This window comes from Lissotriton helveticus, chromosome 1_1 (assembly GCF_964261635.1).
Source record: "Lissotriton helveticus chromosome 1_1, aLisHel1.1, whole genome shotgun sequence".
NCBI classification, from domain to species: domain Eukaryota; kingdom Metazoa; phylum Chordata; class Amphibia; order Caudata; family Salamandridae; genus Lissotriton; species Lissotriton helveticus.
In genome coordinates, this window is record NC_136057.1 from 1,865,300,393 (window position 1) to 1,865,325,349 (window position 24,957).

At 49.3% G+C, this 24,957-nt stretch overlaps 1 protein-coding gene across 3 annotated transcripts in view; it reads left to right on the forward strand.

The window, feature by feature from the left end:
- The window catches only part of RABGAP1L (RAB GTPase activating protein 1 like), a 1,373,174-nt gene that overhangs the window by 1,138,415 nt on the left and 209,802 nt on the right, over window positions 1–24,957 (forward strand). For all 3 annotated transcript variants that reach the window (XM_078641752.1, XM_078641759.1, XM_078641767.1), the window contains one exon: window positions 22,272–22,400. In XM_078641752.1, coding sequence (XP_078497878.1) covers window positions 22,272–22,400 — 129 coding nt within the window. The remainder of the gene's footprint in view (window positions 1–22,271; window positions 22,401–24,957) is intronic.

The following is a 24,957-nucleotide window of genomic DNA, read 5'->3' on the forward strand; positions in this document are numbered from 1 at the left end:
AGATGTCATCAGTGATGTCATCAGTGATGTCATTTGAGATGTCATCAGTGATGTCATCAGTGATGTCACTGACCATGTCATGAATGATGTAATATGTGACATCATCAGCAGTGGATTGCGGGTGCGCGATATATAGTTAGTGCAACTAACTATATATGGAATTTCATTGGTTTTATGTCAATAAAATGTCCAGCTAACTATATATGGTCTCTAACCTATGGTTTTTTCAGTGAATTTTCAAGGTTTTGTAAATGCAAATTCCTAACTATATATGGTCTATAACCTATGGTTTTTTCAGTGAATTTCATTGGTTTTTTAAAAGCTAATATCTATAGCTGTAAAATATATGCTTTATTACGTGACGTATCACGTAGCCACGTGAGACGCCTCATGGCGCGTCGCATAACCATGACGTATCAGCTCTGCAGCGCAAACAAAACCCGTAACGTAAGCGTGCCGGAGCACGCTTACAGATATATATATATTTTTTAACCTTAATTAGACAAAATCCACACGTGCACATATCTTGAGGCCTTGCAAAGGCACATCAAACAAACAGTCCCTACAATTTTGCCAAGTTTGCTGGAAATCTATTCCCTTCATTTTTTTTTACTGTTTCTCTTGGTTTTCCCCTTGTTACGCTTACCGGGACGCTACCCGGTAAGCGTGGGGTGTAGGGTCATGCTGGGTGTAGTGTTTTAGGGTTTAGGGTAGTGTTGTAGTGTTTGCGTAGTGTAGGGTCATGCTGGGGGTAGTGTTTTAGGGTTTAGGGTAGTGTTGTAGTGTTTGCGTAGTGTAGGGTCATGCTGGGGGTAGTGTTTTAGGGTTTAGGGTAGTGTTATATTGTTTGCGTAGTGTAGGGTCATGCTGGGGGTTGTGTTTTAGGGTTTAGGCTAGTGTTGTAGTGTTTGCGTAGTGTAGGGTCATGCTGGGGGTAGTGTTTTAGGGTTTAGGGTAGTGTTGTAGTGTTTGCGTAGTGTAGGGTCATGCTGGGGGTAATGTTTTAGGGTTTAGGGTAGTGTTGTAGTGTTTGCGTAGTGTAGGGTCATGCTGGGGTGTAGTGTTTTAGGGTTTTGGGTAGTGTTGTAGTGTTTGCGTAGTGTAGGGTCATGCTGGGGGTAGTGTTTTAGGGTTTAGGGTAGTGTTGTAGTGTTTGCGCAGTGTAGGGTCATGCTGGGGGTAGTGTTTTAGGGTTTAGGGTAGTGTTGTAGTGTTTGCGTAGTGTAGGGTCATGCTGGGGGTAGTGTTTTAGGGTTTAGGGTAGTGTTGTACTGTTTGCGTAGTGTAGGGTCATGCTGGGGTGTAGTGTTTTAGGGTTTTGGGTAGTGTTGTAGTGTTTGCGTAGTGTAGGGTCATGCTGGGGGTAGTGTTTTAGGGTTTAGGGTAGTGTTGTAATGTTTGCGTAGTGTAGGGTCATGCTGGGGGTAGTGTTTTAGGGTTTAGGGTAGTGTTGTAGTGTTTGCGTAGTGTAGGGTCATGCTGGGGTGTAGTGTTTTAGGGTTTTGGGTAGTGTTGTAGTGTTTGCGTAGTGTAGGGTCATGCTGGGGGTAGTGTTTTAGGGTTTAGGGTAGTGTTGTAGTGTTTGTGTAGGGTCATGCTGGGGGTAGTGTTTTAGGGTTTAGGGTAGTGTTGTAGTGTTTGTGTAGTGTAGGGTCATACTGGGAGTAGTGTTTTAGGGTTTAGGGTAGTGTTGTAGTGTTTGCGTAGTGTAGGGTCATGCTGGGGTGTAGTGTTTTAGGGTTTCGCGTAGTGTTGTAGTGTTTGCGTAGTGTAGGGTCATGCTGGGGGTAGTGTTTTAGGGTTTAGGGTAGTGTTTGCGTAGTGTAGGGTCATGCTGGGGTGTAATGTTTTAGGGTTTAGGGTTGTGTTGTAGTGTTTGTGTAGTGAAGGGTCATGCTGGGGGTAGTGTTTTAGGGTTTAGGGTAGTGTTGTAGTGTTTGTGTAGTGTAGGGTCATGCTGGGGGTAGTGGTTTAGGGTTTAGGGTTGTGTTGTAGTGTTTGTGTAGTGTAGGGTCATGCTGGGGGTAGTGTTTTAGGGTTTAGGGTAGTGTTGTAGTGTTTGCGTAGTGTAGGGTCATGCTGGGGTGTAGTGTTTTAGGGTTTTGGGTAGTGTTGTAGTGTTTGCGCAGTGTAGGGTCATGCTGGGGGTAGTGTTTTAGGGTTTAGGGTAGTGTTGTAGTGTTTGTGTAGTGTAGGGTCATGCTGGGGGTAGTGTTTTAGGGTTTAGGGTAGTTTAGTTGTTTAGTGTATGCTAAAGGCATATTCGTTCTAAAAGTTTTCGTTATTTTAATTTGCGGCCTAATAGTACATGCAGGATTTTTTTTGCGGACTGATGGTATGCGGGATTTCATCATATATTCGCTAATCATACTTTCTATGGCAAAATGAACCCCCTCATTTTGTTCCTTTTTAAATTAAATGTTTTAAGAGTTACCACTTTATTCCAATCAAGATGGCTTCAGGTGTGCCATACCTTTGTAATAAGTAGGACTGTTAGCACTCTAGTTGTTCTTTAGAACACTCTGGGACATTCTGTCATTGGGCTATAGTTGGGCTACATCTGGCTGATATTTGGGCTACATTTGTTTTTTTTTGTCTCTGGTGGCCATCTTTGGGCTACATTGGGCTACATTGGGCTACATTTGGGCTCCAACATATATATAGCCCAATGTAGCCCAATATATATTTTTCAAAGTTAATTTTCGTAAAAACCACTGGAGCCTATATCTTGAGACATAGCAAAGGCACATCGGGCTACCAGTCCCTACAATTTTGCCAAGTTTGGTGTAAATCCATTCAGCCGTTCGGGCTAAAAGTGAGGCCAACCGCCCTATGGAAAATTGCATGGGAAAAACACGTTTTGGGACCCCCCTTTTTTCTCGGCCCCCCCTTGACGAAACCCCCCCAAATTTTCAGGGGCTGCTCAGAAACAAAATGTTCCATTTTCCTGAAAATTTCAGCCAATTCTGTCCTCAAACGCCAAAGTTATTCGACATAGGATTTTTTTCCTATGGGATTTTTGAAAATTCTAACTATATATACCTACTGGCTATCGCCAGTAGGTAATATATATATATATATATATATATATATATATATATATATATATATATATATATATATATATATATATATATATATATTCACTGAAAAAACCATAGGTTATAGACCATATATAGTTAGGAATTAGCATTTAAAAAACCTTATTTTACTCACACAAAACCATTGAAATTCCATATATAGTTAGTTGCACTAACTATATATCGCGCACCCGCAATTCACTGCTGATGATGTCACATATTACATCATTCATGACATGGTCAGTGACATCACTGATGACATCACTGATGACATCTCAAATGACATCACTGATGACAACATCCAGTGACTGTATGTTTCTGTAAAGTTAAAATATGTCTTACATATTGAAGAATGAGTAGATGTATAAGTGTCTGGACGAAGGATTTAGTAGGTGCATGACTGAATGTATGAGTGAGTGATTAAATGTGTCTCACTGAGTGCATGGGTTAGTGACTAAACTGTCTTAATTTGTGCATCATTATGTCTTTTGTTCTGTAAACTGCTGCATGTGTTGATCAGTAGCTATATGAGTAACTATATGGGTTATTGATTGATTGCCCAAGTATTTGTATGGGAGACTGAGTGTGTGTGTGGCTGGCTGGGAGGTGTGTGACTCTGTGCAGATCAATGTGTACTTGTATCAATGATTGTATAAGAGAGTAAGTATGTGTTAGTATATGTTTGAAAATGTAAGGTGCTCTATGTTTAACTGTATAGATTAGAAAATGGAAGTGTGATTGATTCTTTACAGGACTGACTAGGTGTGTGAGTAACTCCATGGATGAGTGGCAGAGTGTGAGTGTCTGTATAGGTGTATGAGTGCATATGATAGTGTTGTAAAGATGAGTGATTGTATGTATGAATGATTGTATGGGTGAATGAGTGAGTGTTTGTGTAAACATAGGAATCAGTGAGTGCGTATGTAGTAACTAGTATTTGTGTGTCAATGGTTTAAAAAATTATACTCTGTATTTAACACTGGGTGTAACAGAGGTTATATGAAAGTGTGAGGAGATGCATTGTATTGTCACATGAATGATATCATCAGTGATGTGACCAATGATGTCAAATGAGATGTCATCAGTGATGTCATCAGTGATGTCATTTGAGATGTCATCAGTGATGTCATTTGAGATGTTATCAGTGATGTCATTTGAGATGTCATCAGTGATGTCATCAGTGATGTCATTTGAGATGTCATCAGTGATGTCATCAGTGATGTCATTTGAGATGTCATCAGTGATGTCATCAGTGATGTCACTGACCATGTCATGAATGATGTAATATGTGACATCATCAGCAGTGAATTGCGGGTGCGCGATATATAGTTAGTGCAACTAACTATATATGGAATTTCAATGGTTTTGTGTGAGTAAAATAAGGTTTTTTAAATGCTAATTCCTAACTATATATGGTCTATAACCTATGGTTTTTTCAGTGAATTTTCAAGGTTTTTTAAATGCTAATTCCTAACTATATATGGTCTCTAACCTATGGTTTTTTCAGTGAATTTCAATGGTTTTTTAATAGCAAATATCATAAGCTGTCGAATGTCAAGTACATGGTAAGTAAAAACATTTTCGTGTTTATGCACACTGATCTGCTTTGAATGCTGCCCCCCCCTCCCCCTCATTTCTATTAGGAGTACTCTCTCTTTGCAGATAGTGAAGGGTAGTTAACGCAGGCCTTTGCCCCCGTTGTAATCCGTCGTGCCTGCTTCTCTCTCCATTTGATTCATTGTTATCCAAGCATTTACTGTTTTAGAATTGGTTCTCTTTGGTTCATTCTCTATTTACAAACAAGCACAGAGTCGCAATACTCTGTTTAGTCTTTGCAGATAGTGAAAAATCGTGTAAAAAAACAAAAGGAATCGAGCAAAATCAGTAGGCCACTAATGGGATCTCTTTTTGACCTCGCTAAAATAGAAACATTAGGAACAACCCCTCATGAGAAATACGAAACTAGTGAGATGAACTGAGCTCCACACCATGATGGCTGCAAGACAGTTCGGCTCCGCCACCCACCCCGCCCAAAATAACGATAAACTCTATGCAAATATTACAAATATATACAACACACCAGCAAAGTAACAGGGTAAAACATTTTATTAAATAACTATTTACATAACTATTTTATACTTTTTGGTGCCCGATCCGGCTAGCTCAATCGATCGAGCATGAAACTCATGCACTCTGATAGTTCAAAGTTTTGAGGAGTGCTTGTAACACTGTCTGAAGCTTATTTGCACTTGCTACAGCTTCACTATTCTCAATGTAAGTGGGGGCTGTTTGAGGACGTGACTGCATTTGAAAACAATGTGATGCGGTGCCACCCCGAACCGCTTGACGGAGGCCCCCGAGGGACGGTGTGATGGCGCGGACTCGGAGGGTGCGCTTGGCTCCGGCCCCCTCCCCAAGTCGTGTTGCCCTGGTGTGGCCTGAGATCGCCCCCGACATAGGTGGCCGGCTCCCGGGGTCAAGCGGAACTTTTTGCCTTTTGGTGACTCTTCCATTCTTGACCTTGTCCCACAATCCGTTTCACCTAAAGACACGCTGTAGTGGGGTGCCCCTTTACCGTTTCAGTTGACATTCCGCCCGCTTTTGCTACACTGTGCCTCTTCCGCTATTCAGCTGTTTACCGCCCGCTCTTTCGACTACAGCGTCTCGCTCACCATGTAGTTGAGTTGCTCCCGCTCTTCCGGTGCAGCGATAGGCGGCTGCCACAGGACTCTCAAAATGGCGGCCGGCTCTTCAGATTTGGGCGTGGTCCACTAAAATGGCCCTGCGACACCTTGGAACTCGGACGCTTGTCTGCTAGGGCTTGGGCTCCATTCTCGAAAGCGTCCCCTCAGCCTTGAAGATTCTACAAAAGTCTTGGGCGCCCCCGACTCCCGCAGGCTTCTGGTGGGGAGCGGCTGCCATGATTGCTCGTGGAATGGCCACGACGGAGCTACGAGATGGTGGTGCTCTCATGCTGACGCCAGCTTCAGTCTGAAACATCCAGAAACACTGTAGACTACCAATTCGATCAGTTCCGGTAGCGCCCCAACGTGACCCGGTAGAAAAGAACTTGCCCTCCCCTCTTTGACTGATGGTTCTTGTTGCCTGTCCCTTCTGTTGTCATTTAACAGAACTATTTAGCCTGCTGAAAGGGGTTGTGTTCCGACCGCTGGTTGGTGGAGACATTTTGACTATATTCTGGACCTGCGTTGTCGCGTAATGCGTCATATGACGCGCCGCGTTAGCGCATCCGGAAGTGCTCCGGTGCGCGAAGCGCAGCTTCCCGGAAGCGATCCGGGGCGCGGCGCGCAGCGCGTAACGTAAGCATAACAGGTCATGTGACTTGTTAATAAAAATTTTCACTGGTTCATTTACTTTTCTTATTCTAATGATGAAAGGCTTGGTCATATGACCTAAAAATTACGCTTTTTATTACTTTCGAACATTATTTTTTCTTAAACATATGTTATAATGTTCCAGGCTAATGTACTTTCCCGGAAAATTTACAACTGTTCTGCAAGTAAAATATATTCCTTTTTCGAGAAAAAGGGTGTTTCTTCGTCCCATGACGGAGCCGTTGAGCAAAAGAGGCTCGGCCTGCTGTCTTAGTCGCCGATACGCCTGAATATCAGATTCTTATTGATCACTTTATGTTGCAGGAGTAGAAAACACAACAGCCCTTGACCATTTATCTTTACTGCGTTCCTGCGTATTATACCTTTTACCCTTCATGTAATTGGACTGCTTTATTTCACTTGCCTTTTACTGATTCGAAAACAGTGACTATTATTAAAAACTTTACCAATGTAAATACTACTACCATGTTTTCTTTTAAAAACCTTTATTGTGAAAATGTCAGTATACAAATACGGGCCTATAACCACGTGGGCCGGCCACGGAGCAAACTGTAATCGTATATATGATGAGGACACATTTACACTGTAGAGGAACGTAACGGGCGGGCCATTAGGTTGCAAGAACTAAGGTGTCTAACAGTTGCGGAATCGGTGGACGTACATTTTATAATTAAAATACGACAGGGCCAGTTACAATAAAATTATCTAGATATACATTTGCGGGCAAGTACCATGGGTGACGTTAATTCGAACTTTCAATAGTACAGTAATCAATAACACATCAGAACTTAATATCAATAGGGATGTCGAAATATTCAATCAATTCTCGTCCCCGCCCGCCATGTGCTTCAAAACTGCATACGTATCTCGTGATATCAAGGTTGTGCAACCAGTACACAACAAGGAGTTACGAGTCCCATTTATTCCGGCGCCATTTTGGGCGAGGACGGGCAGGTCCAGGATATAGTCAAAATGTCTCCACCAACCATCGACTATGATGATGTTCATATGCTGTATTTATTAGAGTAACACTCATCTGTCCACATGAAATTAATTTGCCACAATCTAAACATGTCATTTTAATCTTTCCAAAGTTCTTCTGAATATTTGGGACCGTTTCCCTTGCCTCTGATGCTGTCAGTGCCACTTCTTTGGTGAATGTACTGGCAGGTCGGGGGTTGTCCTCCAAATCTCTCTTTTGTGCAGCACTATAATTAATCGGTGCCACCTCTCCATATGACGATGCATGGTATAATTACCATAACTATATTTTTTTTCGGTTCTTCTGGAGAGTACATCGTGGCAGATGAGGCAGGTAACGTACCGGGCATTTACCTTTTTTGCATGTAGAGGAAAGGAAAAAAAATTCGAGCGTCCGAGTTCTAAGGTGTCCCAGGTCCATTTTAGTGGACCAGGCCCAAATCCAAAGAACAGGCCGCCATTTTGAGAGTCCTGTTGCAGCCGCCTGTCGCTGTAGCAGCAAGAGCGGGCGAAACTCAGCTAGACGGCGCTCCACTGCAGATGAAGTGCCTCAACCTGGAGAGGCGGGAGAGGCTCGTTTGCGCCGCCTCCCCCCCCCCCCCCTTCGGGCACCCCACGCCGTCTTTCGGCGCAGCATTGTAGGATGGCCACACCAGTGCGGCAACTTGCTAGACACCACCTCGGTGCCATCCGGATCTCGGCGCCCCACTGCAGATGAAGTGCCTCCACATGGAGAAGCGGGAGAGGCTCGTTTGCGCCGCCTCCCCCCCCCCTTCGGGCACCCCACGCCGACTTTCGGCGCAGCATTGTAGGATGGCCACACCAGTGCGGCAACTTGCTGGACACCACCTCAGTGCCAACCGAATCTCAGCGCCTTGTGGTGTCTTCCATTCCGAAAATATTGTTGGCAGCATTTTGAAAGGAAAGATAAACAGCCGTTTGTGGCCCTCACTACACCGTTCTCCTAGTGAGTCTCACATTGTTACATTTAGGAAGAATGTTGAAGAGTAGTATGTTGAAAATCTGAAGCCATTGTTCTACAAACTCTCAACCAGCCTTGGATGGAAAAATCCTGAAGAATGTACAAACTGAAAACCAGTTTTTGTCTGTATAGCATCAGCAGCAACGCTTGAGTCAGCTTTGTGTGAAGCCGCCATTTTGATTCAATCAATAGCGTCCCCCTGCACACATTCAGGGACCTGGTCGTGTCTTCAGGTCATACGGATTGTGGGACAAGATGCACAAAGGAAAAGGAAAAAAGTTCCGCCGGACCCCGGGAGGCGGCCGCCTATGTCATGGGCGATCTTAGGCCACACCAGGGCAATAGTGAAGCTGCAGCAGGTGCAAATAAGCTTCAGACAGTGTTACAAGCGCTGCTGAGAACTCTCAACTATGACACCACCTCGGTGCCATCCGGATCTTGGCGCCTTGTGCTGGTTCCGGCCTATTCACACATCGGTCCGCTACTGACGCCACCTCACAGGCCAACGGGGCGCCCCACGCCGACTTTCGGCGCGGCATTGTAGGATGGCCACACCAGTGCAGCAACTTGCTGGACACCACCTCGGTGCCATCCGGATCTTGGCGCGTTGTGCTGCCTTCGGCCTATTCGCACATCGGTCCGCTACTGACGCCGCCTCACAGGCCAACGGGGCGCCCCACGCCGACTTTCGGCGCAGCATTGTAGGATGGCCACACCAGTGCGGCAACTTGCTGGACCCCACCTCGGTGCCATCCGGATCTTGGCGCGTTGTGCTGCCTTCGGCCTATTCGCACATCGGTCCGCTACTGACGCGAACTCACAGGCCAACGGGGCGCCCCACGCCGACTTTCGGCGCAGCATTGTAGGATGGCCACACCAGTGCGGCAAATTGCTGGACCCCACCTCGGTGCCATCCGGATCTTGGCGCGTTGTGCTGCCTTCGGCCTATTCGCACATCGGTCCGCTACTGACGCCGCCTCACAGGCCAACGGGGCACCCCACGCCGACTTTCGGCGCAGCATTGTAGGATGGCCACACCAGTGCGGCAACTTGGTGGACACCACCTCGGTGCCATCCGGATCTTGGCGCGTTGTGCTGCCTTCGGCCTATTCGCACATCGGTCCGCTACTGACGCCGCCTCACGTGCCAACGGATTTTCTACGCTTTTTATACCCTATGCCGCATAACAAGTCGTGTGACTTGTTTATAAAACTTTTTATTGGTTCATTTTACTTTTGGTTTCCTAATGATGGAAGGCTTGATCATATGACCTAAAAATAACACTTTTCATTGGATGAAAACTTTTTTTTTTCCCAAACGATGAAAGCCCCACCTTGTTTCTGGATGTTTCAGACTGAAGCTGGCGTCAGCATGAAAGCACCACCATCTCGTGGCTCCGTCGTGGTCATTCCGCGAGCAATCATGGCAGCCGCTCCCCACCGGAAGCCTGCAGGAGTCGGGGTCCCCCAAGACTTTTGTAGAATCTTCAAGGCTGAGGGGACGCTTTCGAGAATGGGGTCCAAGACCTAGCAGACAAGCGTCCGATTTCCAAGGTGTCCCAGGGCCATTTCAGTGGACCAGGCCCAAAAAGGAAAGAGCCTGCCGCCATTTTGAGAGTCCTGTGGCAGCCGCCTATCGCTGCACCGCAAGAGTGGGCGCAACTCAGCTGAATGGCGGATTTTGGCACAGTGTACCAAAAGCGGGCGGAATGGCAACTGAAACGGTAAAGGGGCGCCCCACTACAGCAGACGAGCCTCCACCTGGGGAGGCCCGTTCACGCCGCCTCACCCCCCCCGGGGCGCCCCACGCCGTTATTCGGAGCAGCATTGTAGGATACCAAAACCAGTGCGGCAACTTACTTGACATCACCTGGGTGCCATCCACATCTCAGCGCGTTCTGCTGCCGTGGGACTATTCGCACAACAGACCGCTACTGACGAGCCACCCCCCGGGACGCCCCACGCCGTTATTCGGAGCAGCATTGTAGGATACCAAAACCAGTGCGGCAACTTACTGGACATCACCTGGGTGCCATCCACATCTCAGCGCGTTCTGCTGCCTTGGGACTATTCGCACAACAGACCGCTACTGACGAGGCCACCCCCCGGGACGCCCCACGCCGTTTTTCGGAGCTGCATTGTAGGATACCCAAAACCAGTGCGGCACCCAGGCAACATCACCTGGGTGCCGTCCAGAACTCAGCACGTTGTGCTGCCTTGGGACTATTCGCACAAAACACAGCTACTGACCATTGTTGCTTCTTTTTTCCTAAAAATGTTTAAATGTTTTTACTGTTTTTGTTGCGTTGTATATATTTATAAGTTATTAAAGTTTTATAATCCTACTACTTTGTTGGAGTGCTATATATTTTTAATGTGACACATAATTGTAAAAACTTTGATGTACAAAGAGGCATCCCTCGAATCTTCCGCTTCAGGCTCGGTCCCCTCCCCAATCACAATACAGGATGGTTTTCAGATAGTAGGAACGCGTGTGGTGTGACGGATCTCATCGGGTGGGGGCCTTGATCTACTGTAACTCCTTTGAAGAGGGGTGATTCTTTACAGCTGGGGCCATAAACTACATCTGCAGGGCTAGGTGATAGCCTGGGACCGGCCTGGACAATCGGACACAGAGGAAGAGGAGTTTCAGAGGGTGCGGTAGTGAATAGGGCGAAAGGGAGGTGTCGGGCGGGCACAGGGTGTGATTCTCAGGGAAGAGCAGCGCAGATGGGGGGAGGTTTATTGCCCATGCATAAGACAGAGAGCGGGGGTGACCAGTGCCTGTGGGAGATGCTTGCGAGGATGGGGAGCCATGCTAAGGATCGACAGCGTGCAGAGAGTGGGTCTGGTCAAGGCATCTAAAATGGCTGCCGTGCACGACAAAAGTGTGGCATTTGAAAAAAGGCAAGATGGCGCAGACAATGTTTATCAACACTTCCTGATTTCCTTCGAATCGAACGTTAACAGACGTTATCTCTCCCACACTACCGGTCCCCCTCGTCTTAAACGCCGAGATGGTAGGGACTGCATCCCGTGGAGATAGGCCAAGACGTCACTCAGCAGAAAAAAAAGAAAAAAAAAAGTCTATAAACATACAATAAGTTAAAAGTCAATCATTCTTGTTTCCTTCTAGTACGCTCCCCAGTCCGCTTCCCGTTACGCGAACCGGGCGCACACCACGAAAAAAAAACGTTTTTTTTTTTTTTTTTTTTTTTTTTGCCCCGCGGGGCCCTTTTAAAACCTCCACATCAAACCTAGGGGGTCAGGGAGGATCTACTATGCCCCCTTATGATCATTTGCCCCTTCGCTTTGGCCTCCTCTTGTCTCTCGATCCTACCGAGAGACAAGATGGCGGCCGCTACGGACTGTTTGGAATGTTTACAGACACCGGAGAGCCAATCAGCTTCGCTTCGCAAAGCTCCGTAACGCGAAAAGTACGCGAAACGGAGCGCTACCCGGGACGCTGTCACAGATATATATCTTTTTTTAAACGTTAATTTCTCAAAATCCACTGGAGCACATATATTGAGACCCAGCAAAGGCACATCGGGCTACCAGTCCCTAAAATTTTGCCAAGTTTCGTGCAAATCCATTCAGCCGTTCGGGCTAAAAGTGAGGCCAACCGCCCTATGGAAATTAACATGGGAAAAACGCGTTTTGGGACCCCCCTTTTTTCTCGGCCCCCCCTTGACGAACCCCCCCCAAATTTTCAGGGGCTGCTCAGAAACAAAATGTTCCATTTTCCTGAAAATTTCAGCCAATTCCGTCCACAAACGCCAAAGTTATTAGACATAGAATTTTCAAAAATCCCATAGAGAAAAAATCCTAACTATATATACCTACTGGCGACCGCCAGTAGGTAATATATATATATATAGCTTTGTTTCTTCTCACACCACAATTCCTCATGGATGAAGTCACGGCACAGCAACAGGTTAGTTCACAGATATTTTATTTACACACCATGTGCAAAATAAAGTGCATCAAATAACGGCCTACGCGTTTCGGCTACTCCTAGCCTTCTACTGGACCAGTCCTGTATATATATGGTGTTTGTACTTTTCTGTAAATATTAAAGGAAACATATGCCGTTAGAGTATATATATATATATATATATATATATATATATATATATATATCACAAACCTCAGAGGCGTCAGGAGCATGTCAGGGTAAACCCAAATTATTTTCCTTTTCACCAAATTGCAGAAACTCTGCACAACACGCACTTCATCCAGAATAAAGCACGAATATTTCAATTAATGTTCCAAAATGAGTATCTCCTGTAGCCAAACAAACCCAACGTGTTTCGGCGTCCGTGCGACTTGATCAAGGCATTAATTGAATTTTTCATGCATTATTCTGGATGGAGTGCGTGTTGTGCAGCGTTTCTGCAATTTGGTGAAATGGAGAATATACATATATATATGTGTGTGTGTATATATATATGTGTGTGTGTGTGTGTGTATATATTGTTTATACTTACCTGTAGAATCTTCATCCTTGATGAGGCCGCTCAAGACCTTCGGTGATTGACTACAGATGCCAGTCTGATGAGGGCAAGCCATTTTTCTTGTTGCCTCCAGAGCTTACAGTTGTGTCTTTTCTGGGCTGGGGAGGTTCATATGTACAAGATGAGATCAGAGGTCTCTGATCTCAGATGGAGTAGTACCACCACATATATCTCCTGAAGGTGCAAGCCATCTGGCTGGCGCTAAAGGCCTTTGCGCTTTTGGGCAAGTCAATCCAGGTGACGACAGACAACAAAACCACCATGGGCTACTGCAACGGACAGGGTGCAGTGGAGTCTCGTGCCCTCTGTCAGAAAACTCTGATGCTTTGCCGTGAGTGGCGCATCACAGGATTTCCTTGAAGGCTAATCACCTGGTGGGAGCTCTTAACATCAATGCAGACAAACTCAGTTGGTGTCATCTTGACGATCGCCAGTGGCATCTGCACCCAGAGATGGCACAGTGTATCTTCACTCACTGGGGCTTACCCGTACTAGTCCTATTCACTACCTCCGAAAATACTCACTGCCTGAATTTTGCGAGGATGGTCTGGTACTGTGAACTGCTAACACCATGCAGCTGCTCTCCACTTTAGCTTCCTTTTCGGGAGGAACTGATGTTACAGCAGCAAGGCAGGATACTGCACCCAAACGTCCACTATCTACACCTTTATGCATGTAGAGTGATCTGAACTAACTGAGGGACTTTGATCTGCCATATGAAAGAGTTGTCTGCTCGGAGCCATTCCACCAAATGAATTTATTCAGGTGGTTAAGCCAAGCTTGGTGTGAAAAGAAGTAGGTTGATCCACTACATACTAGATTATCTGATAAACCATTGTCTGTGCTGGCACTGCTTGTCTGAGCTGGCACTGTTTGTCAGTGCTGGCACTGTTTGTCAGTGCTGGCACTGTTTGTCAGTGCTGGCACTGTTTGTCAGTGCTGGCACTGTTTGTCTGAGAGTACTGTTAACTCACTTTTGGCCTTCCTTCTTTTGCTTGATTAGATTTCATCATTCAAATCACCTGCTTTGATTCATTTTCTAGAAGGGCCTTCACATATTCTGTCCTGCCTGTGCCCCCTTCATTATGAAGGGGTGGGACATAAATGTGGTTCTAACGTTCGTGATATGTGCTGCTTTCGAGCCCCTTCACAGTTGTACTCTGAGTCTCTTGACTCTGAAGACCATGTTTCTCATTGCCATCACTTCTGCTCTTCGCGAGCTGCAGATGATGGCGGTTTAGCCTTCCTTTACTAACTTTTTTCCAGACAAAGTGTTGCATAAACATGTGCTTCCTTTCTCTTGAAAGAGGTGCCATCTTTCCATGTGGGGTGGTCCGTCACGCTTCCTATGTCCTTTTCTCTGACCCATTCATCTAAAGAGGAAGATAGGGTACAGCAGTTGGATCAACAGTATGCCCTTAGTTTACACGTTAGTAGGACTAAGGAGTACTGGGTAATGATCAGAAGTTTGTCTGGTTTGCTGATGAGAAAAAAGGAAAGACAGTCTAGAAATGGACCAGGTCTCTGCATCAACTGTGTTATGCCCTGGCCAAAATGGATCCTCTAGAGGGCCTTCTGGCTCTTTCCACCAGCGCAAGGGCTGCAGCTCCTGCTTTAGATTGGTGTGTTCAGGTTTTGGACATCAGCCTGTCTTCCACATGGGTACATGTTCATGTTTTTTCCAGGCACTGCATTGATTCACAAGTCTGCATAGAGGATCATATTGCTCGCTCAGTCCTGTAGGACATCCTGGTTTAAAGTTCACTGGGTATTGCTTCAGTATTGATTCAAGAGGTAAGGAATCTGTGCTTAGCAGTATCCGCCTCAAATTGATTCACTTACCTCTGTTAACCCTCTTTCTGATCTAACCACAATTTCCTGATTGCCCACCCACCTCTCCATTCTTTGAAGTTTTGGGTATTAATCAGGTCCCAAGTCACCTTTCACATACTAGCAATAAAAAATCAATTCTGCTAGTTGTGCTCCACGTTCATGAGCATTGAATGGTCTAATTATTAAACAAATATCATCGGACATGTGTGGCATCTTTATGCCACCTATCGGCACAGAGGAGCCATTGCTAGAGTTTCTAGATCCAGTCTGGCAGCTGGGGAGATTGACATGGTGAGAAATCTGTAGTTAGATAAAACATCCACCAGAAAGAGTGCCACTGAAGTAAATTACTAATAGTTTGGGTCCCAAGTGTAGTATCCCATTCTGTAGTTACAAGACTAATCAGTAGTTATTAATACATTTCTATCTGAAAGAAACAGGTTAGTATTAGATTCCTTACCTTAGAATATCCCCAGGCGTCAGTCTGGATCCGGAAACTTTTGCGTAGCAGTACCCCTGCGCGTCGGTAGGCGTCGTCTGCAGGCGTCCCCTGCGGCTCCGCGTCCGTCGTCGGCGTCGTGCGCCGTGATGACGTCGCTGGAGTATATAGACGCCGCCTCCGCGCGCTGACGTCAGTTCTTCTTTTTTCCGCGCCAGTTAGCGCAGATCCGAAGAGCAGTACTCCGGTCTTTTGACCAAAGTTTTTTGATAACTCTAACTCTTAAGGTGCCGGTAGGATTCCCGGTTTTAAGAACTGTGACGGGTGTGATCGCACGATGTCGGTCACCGACCACCATCGACTCTGCCTCCGGTGCCTGGGCGCGGACCACGACGTGGAGTCCTGCGTCGACTGCCGGGCCTTGACGACTAAGGCTAGACGGGAGCGGTCCCGCAAGCTTCTCGAGCTCCGGGTGTCGGCCCCGCGTCGAGAGCGGTCCCGGTCCGGCCGGAGGTCGAGGGAGCGGTCGAGAGAACGGTCGCGGAGCCGCCACGAGCGCTCCGGAAGTCGTCACCATTCCTCCGGTTCCTCAGGTAAGAAACACAAGAAGTCGGGGCGTCGTCATCGCACCCCCGACTCCCCCCGACGCTCGCGCGATGCGGCCGGGGGTTCGGGTAGCCGCGGCCCCGCGTGGGTCGCCGACGCTGCCTGCCCCATACCCGTCGGTCCCTGGGCACGGCGCGTCGCGCGAGGAGATAGAGGAGTTCCTCATGGCCATGAGGGCGCTGTCTCCTCCGACGGGGCCTACGGCGCCTGCGGGCCTGGTGGTCCCGTCCGGGGGCCCGAGCGGTTCGGGTGCTCCTGCCCCGACGCCGTCGGGTGCTCCGGCCCCGACGCCGCTGGGCCCTTCGGGGTCGACGCCGGCTGGTCCTCCGGCCTCTCCGGCGCCGATTCCATCGGGGCAACCCATGGTGCCGCCTCCGCGCGGCGCCGCGGCGCCGCAACTCCGTCGCCGGCTCCCGACGCCGAGTCCGGCGCCGATGGGGCCCATTGGCCCCGTGGAGCCGGTCTACATCGTTGACTCAGAATATGGTGAGGATGAAGATTATGGAGAGGGTTGGAAGGGGTCTGAGGACCCTCTGTCACGCGAGTGTCAGTACGACGTGGACTGGACAGGTGACTTGGGTGAGGCCAGTGGTCTGGATGATTCTCCTAACCCTGGTTTTGTCTCGCCTCCTACTGTGGCTTCGGAGGCTGGGGCTGCTTATTCAGTGGTGTTGATGAGGGCTGCCAAGGCTTTACGCCTTGAGCTCCCCGTCGCTAAAGTGAGGCCTAACATCCTCACCGAGGTCTTCAAACCGCAGTCATGCCCACAGGAGCCTCTGCTGCCGTTCAATGAAGCCTTGACAGACGTTCTTTTGGGCACGTGGTCCAGGCCCGCTTCAGGTTCGCCTGTTGATAGGAACGTGGCCAGACGCCACCGTCCGTGTCCGGACGACCCTAAGTTCCTGTCCACCCATCCCACCCCTGAGAGTCTGGTGATCCAGGCCTCCACTTCCCAAACCGCATTCCCGTCGGCCCCGCCTGACCGGGAATCAAAGAGGTACGACCAGTATGGCAAGAAGGTCTTCTCGTCCCTGAGTCTGGGACTGCGGTATTGCAACACCGCATGCCTCTTGGGCCGCTACACCCACTCTGTGTGGGATACGGTCGCGGAGTGTCTGCCGCAATGCCCGCAGGAGGTACGGGACAAGCTCGGCCAGGCTATGATTGAAGGCCGAGACGCGGCGAGATATTCCATCAGGTGTGGCCTTGATACGACCGACTCGCTGGGCAGAGCGATGTCCACGACGGTGGCGATTCGTCGCCACGCCTGGCTGAGATCCGCCAACTTTTCGACGGATGTCCAAAATACTTTGATGGACATGCCGTTCGATGGCAGTCGCCTGTTTGGCGACAAAGCGGACCACGCGCTTGAGCGCTTCAAGGACTACAGGGTCACGGCTAAGTCCTTGGGTCTCTCGACCCAGCACCAGCAAACGGGTTCGTTTCGCTCCTTTCGTGGCCACGGAAGGGGCGGTCCAACACGTGCTGCCAGCCACGCACCGCAGAATACTTCTCAACGCGGTGGCGGCCGTGGATTCCGCCGTGGAGGCGGTCGGGGACAACGGCGGGGTCAGACCACACCTCTCCCCGCAGCATCAGCCTCCAAATCCTCCTAGTCCGAGCTTTCAGGCCCATGTGACGCCAGTGGGTGGCAGGGTTCGCCATCACCACTCCCGCTGGCGCACTATCACATCGGACAGGTGGGTGCGGCAGCTCGTCCGAAGGGGCTACTCCCCCCCCTTCGAGACCACTCCTCCAGCCATGCCTCCGCAGAACCACCGTGTGTCGGGGGACCACTTGACACTTCTGCAGGAGGAAGTTACGGCCCTCTTGGCCAAGGGGGCCATCGAGCGCGTTCCTGGGCCAGAAGTAGGGTGTGGTTGCTATTCCCACTACTTTCTGGTACCCAAGAAGGACAAGGGGTCCTGCGTCCTATCTTGGATCTACGGAACGTCAACGGCTTCCTCCGGAAGGAGAAGTTCAAGATGTTGACTTTGGCTCAGGTCTTGGCTGCTCTAGACCCGCAAGACTGGATGGTGGCGTTGGACTTGCAGGATGCGTATTTTCACATCCCCGTCCTGCCGGCCCACCGGCGTTACCTGCGGTTCATGGTAGGCCTCGAGCACTTTCAGTTTATCGTGCTCCCATTCGGCCTTGCCAGCGCCCCACGGGTGTTCACGAAAGTGATGGCGGTGGTCGCAGCTCATCTGCGCCGGTTAGGGGTTTCAGTCTTCCCCTACCTCGACGACTGGTTGTTGAAGGCGGGCTCGCCCCAGACAGTCGTCCACCACCTTCAGATGACGGCAGACCTCCTGCCCGAGCTGGGGTTTTCCATCAATGTGCCGAAATCACACCTGTGTCCCTCTCAAAAGCTCCTTTTCATCGGAGCGGTTCTCGACTCGGCGCAGTTTCGGGTTTATCCTCCGGAACGGCGGGTCCGGGATATACAGGCTTTGATTCCCATCTTTCAGCCGTTATCCCGGGTTTCGGTCAGGTTGACGCTGCGGCTGCTGGGGCTGATGGCTTCCTGCATCCTTCTGGTGCATCACGCCCAGTGGCGGATGCGGGCTCTGCAGTGGGACCTGAAGTTTCAGTGGGCCCAGCATCAGGGCAACCTATCCGACCATGTCCTGATCTCGGAGGGCGCTGCGAGACAGTTGCAGTGGTGGCTTACGGACCGCGATTGGGTCAGAGGCAGATCCCTCTCCCTTCCCCAACCGGAGCACGTAGTTGTGACGGACGCGTCCCTCCAGGGCTGGGGAGGCCACTTGGGAGAGGCGGAGATCAGAGGCATCTGGTCTCCGGCGGAGTCCCGGCTCCATATCAACATGTTGGAGCTGCGGGCGATTCGCCTAGCACTGAAGGCATTCCTCCCCTTTGTCAACGGGAGTGTAGTGCAGGTGTTCACGGACAACACCACCGCCATGTGGTACTGCAACAAGCAGGGCGGAGTGGGGTCGTGGACCCTTTGCCAGGAGGCCCTGCGTCTCTGGCAATGGCTGGAACGTCAGGGCGTGACTCTGACGGTTCAACACCTGGCAGGTTCTCTGAACGCCAGGGCGGACGAACTCAGCCGTCGGTGCTCGGTGGATCACGAATGGCGTCTGAACTCGGACGTGGCGAAAGGCCTCTTTCTGCAATGGGGAGAGCCTTGGTTAGATCTATTCGCCACAGAAGAGAACGCGCAATGTCATCAGTTCTGCACGTTGGAGTTTCCAAGACGGCACTCGCACGGCGACGCCTTTCGGCGCGAGTGGAGTTGCGGTCTGTTGTACGCCTTTCCGCCTATACCACTTCTGCCCAGAGTGCTGAAGAAGATCAGGCGCGACCGGGCCCAAGTTATCCTTGTGGCTCCGGACTGGGCTCGAAGGTACTGGTATCCCGAGCTACTCAGCATGTCAGTCGGTCCTTCGATCCGCCTGCCCCTTCAGGAGGACCTTCTGTCGCAGCAGCAGGGGACGATCCTCCACCCGAACCTGTCCAGTCTCCACCTCCATGCGTGGAGATTGAGCGGCGACAGTTGAGGCCATTTGACTTGCCTCCTGAAGTCTGTAATGTGATTCTGGCAGCCAGGCGTCCCTCCACAAAGTCGGTATACGCCTGCCGGTGGAACAGATTTGTGGCATGGTGCACAGCAAAGGCTGTGGATCCCCTTTCTGCCCCTCTCTCCGAGGTTCTCCTCTTTCTTCTCTCTCTTGCCCAGCAGGGCTCTGCTCTGGGCACTATCAAGGGCTACCTTTCTGCCCTTTCCGCCTTCTTGAGGCTACCTGATCAGCCATCTTTGTTCAAGTCCCCTATTGTAACGAGATTCTTGAAGGGCATCACGCACATGTATCCACCTGTTCCGTTCGTGATGCCTCAGTGGGACTTGAACCTGGTTCTGACTTTCTTGATGTGCGCTCCCTTTGAGCCGCTTCATTCCTGTCCTCTCCGTCTCCTGACTTTAAAGACGGCCTTCCTGGTTGCTATCACCTCTGCCAGGAGAGTGAGTGAGCTCCAGACTCTTTCTGTCAAACCTCCTTTCATGTCCATTCATCCAGACAAGGTGGTTCTGAGGACTAGACCTTCTTTCCTGCCCAAAGTAGTTTCTGCTTTTCACATCGGGCAGTCCATCACCTTACCCTCCTTCTTCCCGCCTCCGCATCCTTCAAAAGATGAGGAGCGGCTCCATCGTCTGGACCCAAAACGTGCGCTTTCATTTTATATGGATCGCACACGCCAGTTCCGGGTGGATGACCAACTGTTTGTTGGCTACGTGGGTGAGAAGAAGGGAAGGGCGGTACAGAAACAGACCATCTCTCGGTGGGTCGTCCTGTGCATCAAAGCGTGCTACTCTTTGGCTCGGAAGGAGCCTCCTGTTGGGCTGAGAGCCCATTCCACTCGGGCCACGGCGGCTACTACTGCCCTGAACCGGGGAGTCCCTTTGCAGGACATTTGCCAGGCGGCTACGTGGGCCTCGCTGCACACCTTTGCGAGGCACTACTGCCTGGACAGTCAAGTCCGGAGGGATGGCTTCTTTGGCCGTTCGGTCCTCCAGGACTTTCTGGTGTAGGATTGTATTGGTTCGCAGACCCACCACCGGGGTTGGTATTGCTGGGGTATCTATTCTAAGGTAAGGAATCTAATACTAACCTGTTTCTTTCAGATGAACAAGTTACTTACCTTTGGTAACGATATATCTGTAAGAAACAGTAGTTAGTATTAGATTCCTTACCGCCCCACCCATCCTCCCCGTTCTGCGAACTGATACCTAGGGTTAAGGACATCCCTTTCAGGGCCCTAGTTTCTAATGGCACCAGTGTTGGTTCTCAAATGGCTCTGCGTGTTCTGGCGCGGAAAAGCTGTGTGCAAAGAACTGACGTCAGCGCGCGGAGGCGGCGTCTATATACTCCAGCGACGTCATCACGGCGCACGACGCCGACGACAGACGCGGAGCCGCAGGGGACGCCTGCAGACGACGCCTACCGACGCGCAGGGGTACTGCTACGCAAAAGTTTCCGGATCCAGACTGACGCCTGGGGATATTCTAAGGTAAGGAATCTAATACTAACTACTGTTTCTTACAGATATATCGTTACCGAAGGTAAGTAACTTGTTCTTTAAGAGCAGTATTCTTAGAAAGGGGTTTCCCAGTAATCTACGAAACTGCACAATACTTTTGAGCTGTTTGTTTTGGACTCTCAGAATCATTTTATTAATTCCTGCAAGAGGCTGTTCGGACAGGACCCCCAAAAAGTTGTCTCCCGCCATACATTGATTAGTTATGTTGGAATGAAGTGGGAAAATACAAAGTCTAGAAGACAGTGGCTTTTTAAATATAGGACAATATGGATTCGTCTATAAACAAGGTGAAAAGGAGTACTAAATATTGGTCAATGCCATGGAAATAGGGACTACAAGCAATACGTCACTGTTTAGCTCTTTTTGGATTCCATCAGAAAGTGTTGTTGGTGCACCCCAGTGACTTTAAGAACAAAATCATCGGTTTACGGATACCCCCCAACACCGGGGAGCTCAATGTGGTGCTGATATAACTTTTTGACCAATTCCAACGAGAATCCCAAGCATCAAAGTTTTGCTTTTACGTTGTTAAGTGTAGCTATATGTGTGAGCAATTGTGAAGGATGTACTTGTGACTGCAAGTCTGAGTACTCTGTAACTACATTTGTGAGTGCATGATCGAATGTTGTACATGTGTGACTGCCTGTGTTATTCAGTATTGGTTTGTGCAAAAAAGACGAACTCCATATGAGTGATGGTGTGTAGTAGCATGTCAGCCTCTTATGCATTGTCGTGTGTGGGTGTATGTCTTCTTGTTGTGACGATGTGTGTGAGTGGATTGCTGCCTAAATATGGGCGAGTGTATCTGCAAATGATGTCTTCATGTTACTGCCTTGCAGTATGGCTTGATGTGTGAGGGGGTGTACGTGAGAGATTTACTGCTTGTTGCACTGGTGTGTCTTTCCGTGACTGAATATATTATTGTGTGTATTCACGAGTGAGTTCAGATATTGGCTCTGTACCCACATGTGTATGCAAGTTTTTGCATGACTGAGCATGTGTGTGGAAATTATTATATATGATGGTGAGCATGACAATCTCACCACAGGTGGGCGGATGTAGATATGCAAGAGCGATTATATGCATGTGTCTGAGTAGAAAGTACATGGAGTGTGCTAGTGTGAGCTTGTGTGACTGCATTTATGAGATATGGTATGTATGCAACTTGTTGCCGACGTGGGTCAATGTGACGATGTACATATGAGTGTAGATGCAGGTGCCATGGTGTGTGCTCATGATGTTTCATGTGGAGTATGGCCCGCCTCATAGATAGATATGAAGCCGCCATTCATCTAAGTTAACGCATGTCTTGCTTATGAATGGATAGTAGCTAAGTGCAAGATGTGGCGAACAAGGGATTTTAGTGTTCCAGATTCAAGCACAAAATCAATGGACTCTTCCCTCTTTTATCCCACAGACGTCCAAAGAAGATCTTCTGCAGGCAGACTTTGAAGGGGCCCTCAAGTTCTTCAGAGTTCAGCTGCCCAAACGCTACAGAGCGGAAGAAAATGCCAGAAGGTTAATGGAACAGGCCTGCAACATAAAGGTAAGAAACCCCTATCTCTCTCGAATTGTTGGGAAGGGACTGCAAAGTATTGCAAAGTATTGAATAATTTCCTCCCGTTCCCGGCCAAAGTCATCGAGAAGACCGTCAACAAACAGCTGGCCGCCTTCCTCGAGACGAATGGATCCCTCGACCCCTCACAGTCCGGCTTCCGAGCGAACCACAGCACCGAGACCGCCCTCATCGCCGCCACCGACGACCTTCGAACTCTGATGGACAACGGAGAAACAGCGGCCCTCATCCTCCTGGACCTCTCCGCGGCTTTCGACACTGTCTGCCACCGCACCCTAGTACAGCGCCTCAGCAGCATCGGAATCCAGGAGAAGGCACTGGAATGGATCACCTCCTTCCTCGACGGAAGAACACAAAGAGTCCGCCTACCACCGTACAAGTCAGAGGCCACCAAAGTCATCTGCGGCGTCCCTCAAGGATCCTCACTGAGCCCCACCCTCTTCAACGTCTACATGAGCCCCCTCGCGGCCATCGCACGCCAACACAACCTCAACATAATCTCCTACGCTGACGACACCCAGCTGATCCTCTCCCTGACCAACGACCCCGCCACCGCCAGAGCCAACCTGCACGAAGGGATGAGAGACGTAGCCGAATGGATGACGACCAGCCGCCTGAAACTGAACTCAGACAAGACGGAGGTCCTCATCCTGGGCTCCACGCCCTCCGCCTGGGACGACTCCTGGTGGCCCCCCGCCCTGGGCACCGCACCCAAACCGACGGACCACGCACGCAACCTGGGCTTCATCCTGGACTCCTCCCTCTCCATGACCAGACAAGTCAACGCCGTCTCCTCGTCATGCTTCAACATCCTGCGCATGCTACGTAAGATCTTCCGGTGGATCCCCACCGAGACGAGGAAGACGGTCACCCAAGCCCTCGTCACCAGCCGACTGGACTACGGCAACGCCCTCTACGCCGGAACCACTGCCAAACTCCAGAAGAGACTCCAGCGGATCCAGAACGCCTCGGCGAGACTCATCCTCGACATCCCCCGACGCAGCCACATCTCCGGACACCTGAGAGATCTGCACTGGCTCCCGGTCAACAAGAGAATCACCTTCCGTCTCCTCACCCACGCACACAAAGCCCTACACGACCAAGGCCCGAGCTACCTCAACAACCGGATCAACTTCTACACTCCCAAGCGCCTCCTCAGATCAACCAACCACGCCCTCACCGCCGTTCCCCGCATCCGAAGAGCGACAACAGGAGGAAGATCCTTCTCCTACCTGGCCGCCAAGACCTGGAACTCACTTCCCACCAATCTGCGCCTGACCCAAGACCACCTCTCCTTCAGGAAGAAGCTCAAGACCTGGCTGTTCGAGCAGTAGCGGCACCCCCCCCCCCTCCCAGCGCCTTGAGACCCTACGGGTGAGTAGTGCGCTCTACAAATGACCTGATTGATTGATTGATTGACGTTCAGAAAGGTCCCGCTCTGTGTTCACTGAGCTGAGACTGTAAGCTAGTAAATAAAGATATGGTGGTGATTACGGTAGCCTGCTAGCCCCTTACTGGTCTTCATAACAAAGTTTAGGAAAAGTAGTGGCACTTCTTGTAGGACAGCTGAAGTATGTCAGTGTTGTGCAGTACCCCAGGCTGCAGTAGGATACCTGAAAAGAAGTAGTTCTTACAGTAGGAGACTTGAGATCATCAATAATGTGCCCTACTGACTGTGTCTACAAATTGTACGGCGAAGAGTGCTTGTTATAGAAAAGGTAAGCATGATCAATTAGTCGTGTGATCCTCTGTGTTGTTGTAGATTGCGGGATCCACCTGTGTAAATGTTAAAACAGTCTCGAATCGTTAGTGGTGGGTGTTCCGTGCCAGAACAAGGGATGCCGGGAATCATGCTGTGTGTTACTTAGTTCTGAAAAGAAAAAGGGAGGAATTGCTATGGTCATGTCTCCACTTGCACGGGCCAGCAACGCAAGGCAACTTATGATTTAACTTTCCGGTGGTCTCCAACCGCGAATGAACTATTAGACACAGTGCTGGCTTTGCTCATGTGCAAATCCTGCCTTACATAGATCCGCAGGTTTTAAAATTTAAATTCAACGCTGTTGGAATGACAAAATTGGTGGTTTATTTTCAACTGGAAACTGTGGGAACTAATGGAAGGAAGCACATGAATTATCAAAATAATATGTGTGTGAAAGATAATTGTGGGTAACCTCGAAGCAAGGGCTGGCTGTGCCTGGGGTTTGTTTTTGGAATGACACTGTTGGGAGTTGTTCTGGCCCATGCTCTGTATGAGATGTGTGGCCCTTCACCATTCTCTGGAATCCTGGGCTGCAAAGTTTTGCTCTTAACCATCTTGTGTAAAGTGTCCTTTTGGCGGTGTTTCTCCTACTTGTTTTCCATTATGAAAAACTCCATTTGTTCTTGGAAACGGGTGTCACTTGTTTTTAAATCCAGTTTGGGTCTGTAAGTTCTGTGCCCTCATTTTAAGGGAGCCCTCCTTAATTCTGAAGTGCATTTCTTCAATTTTGCTACGGCTTGGTGCAGCTGACAGCGTATTATATTT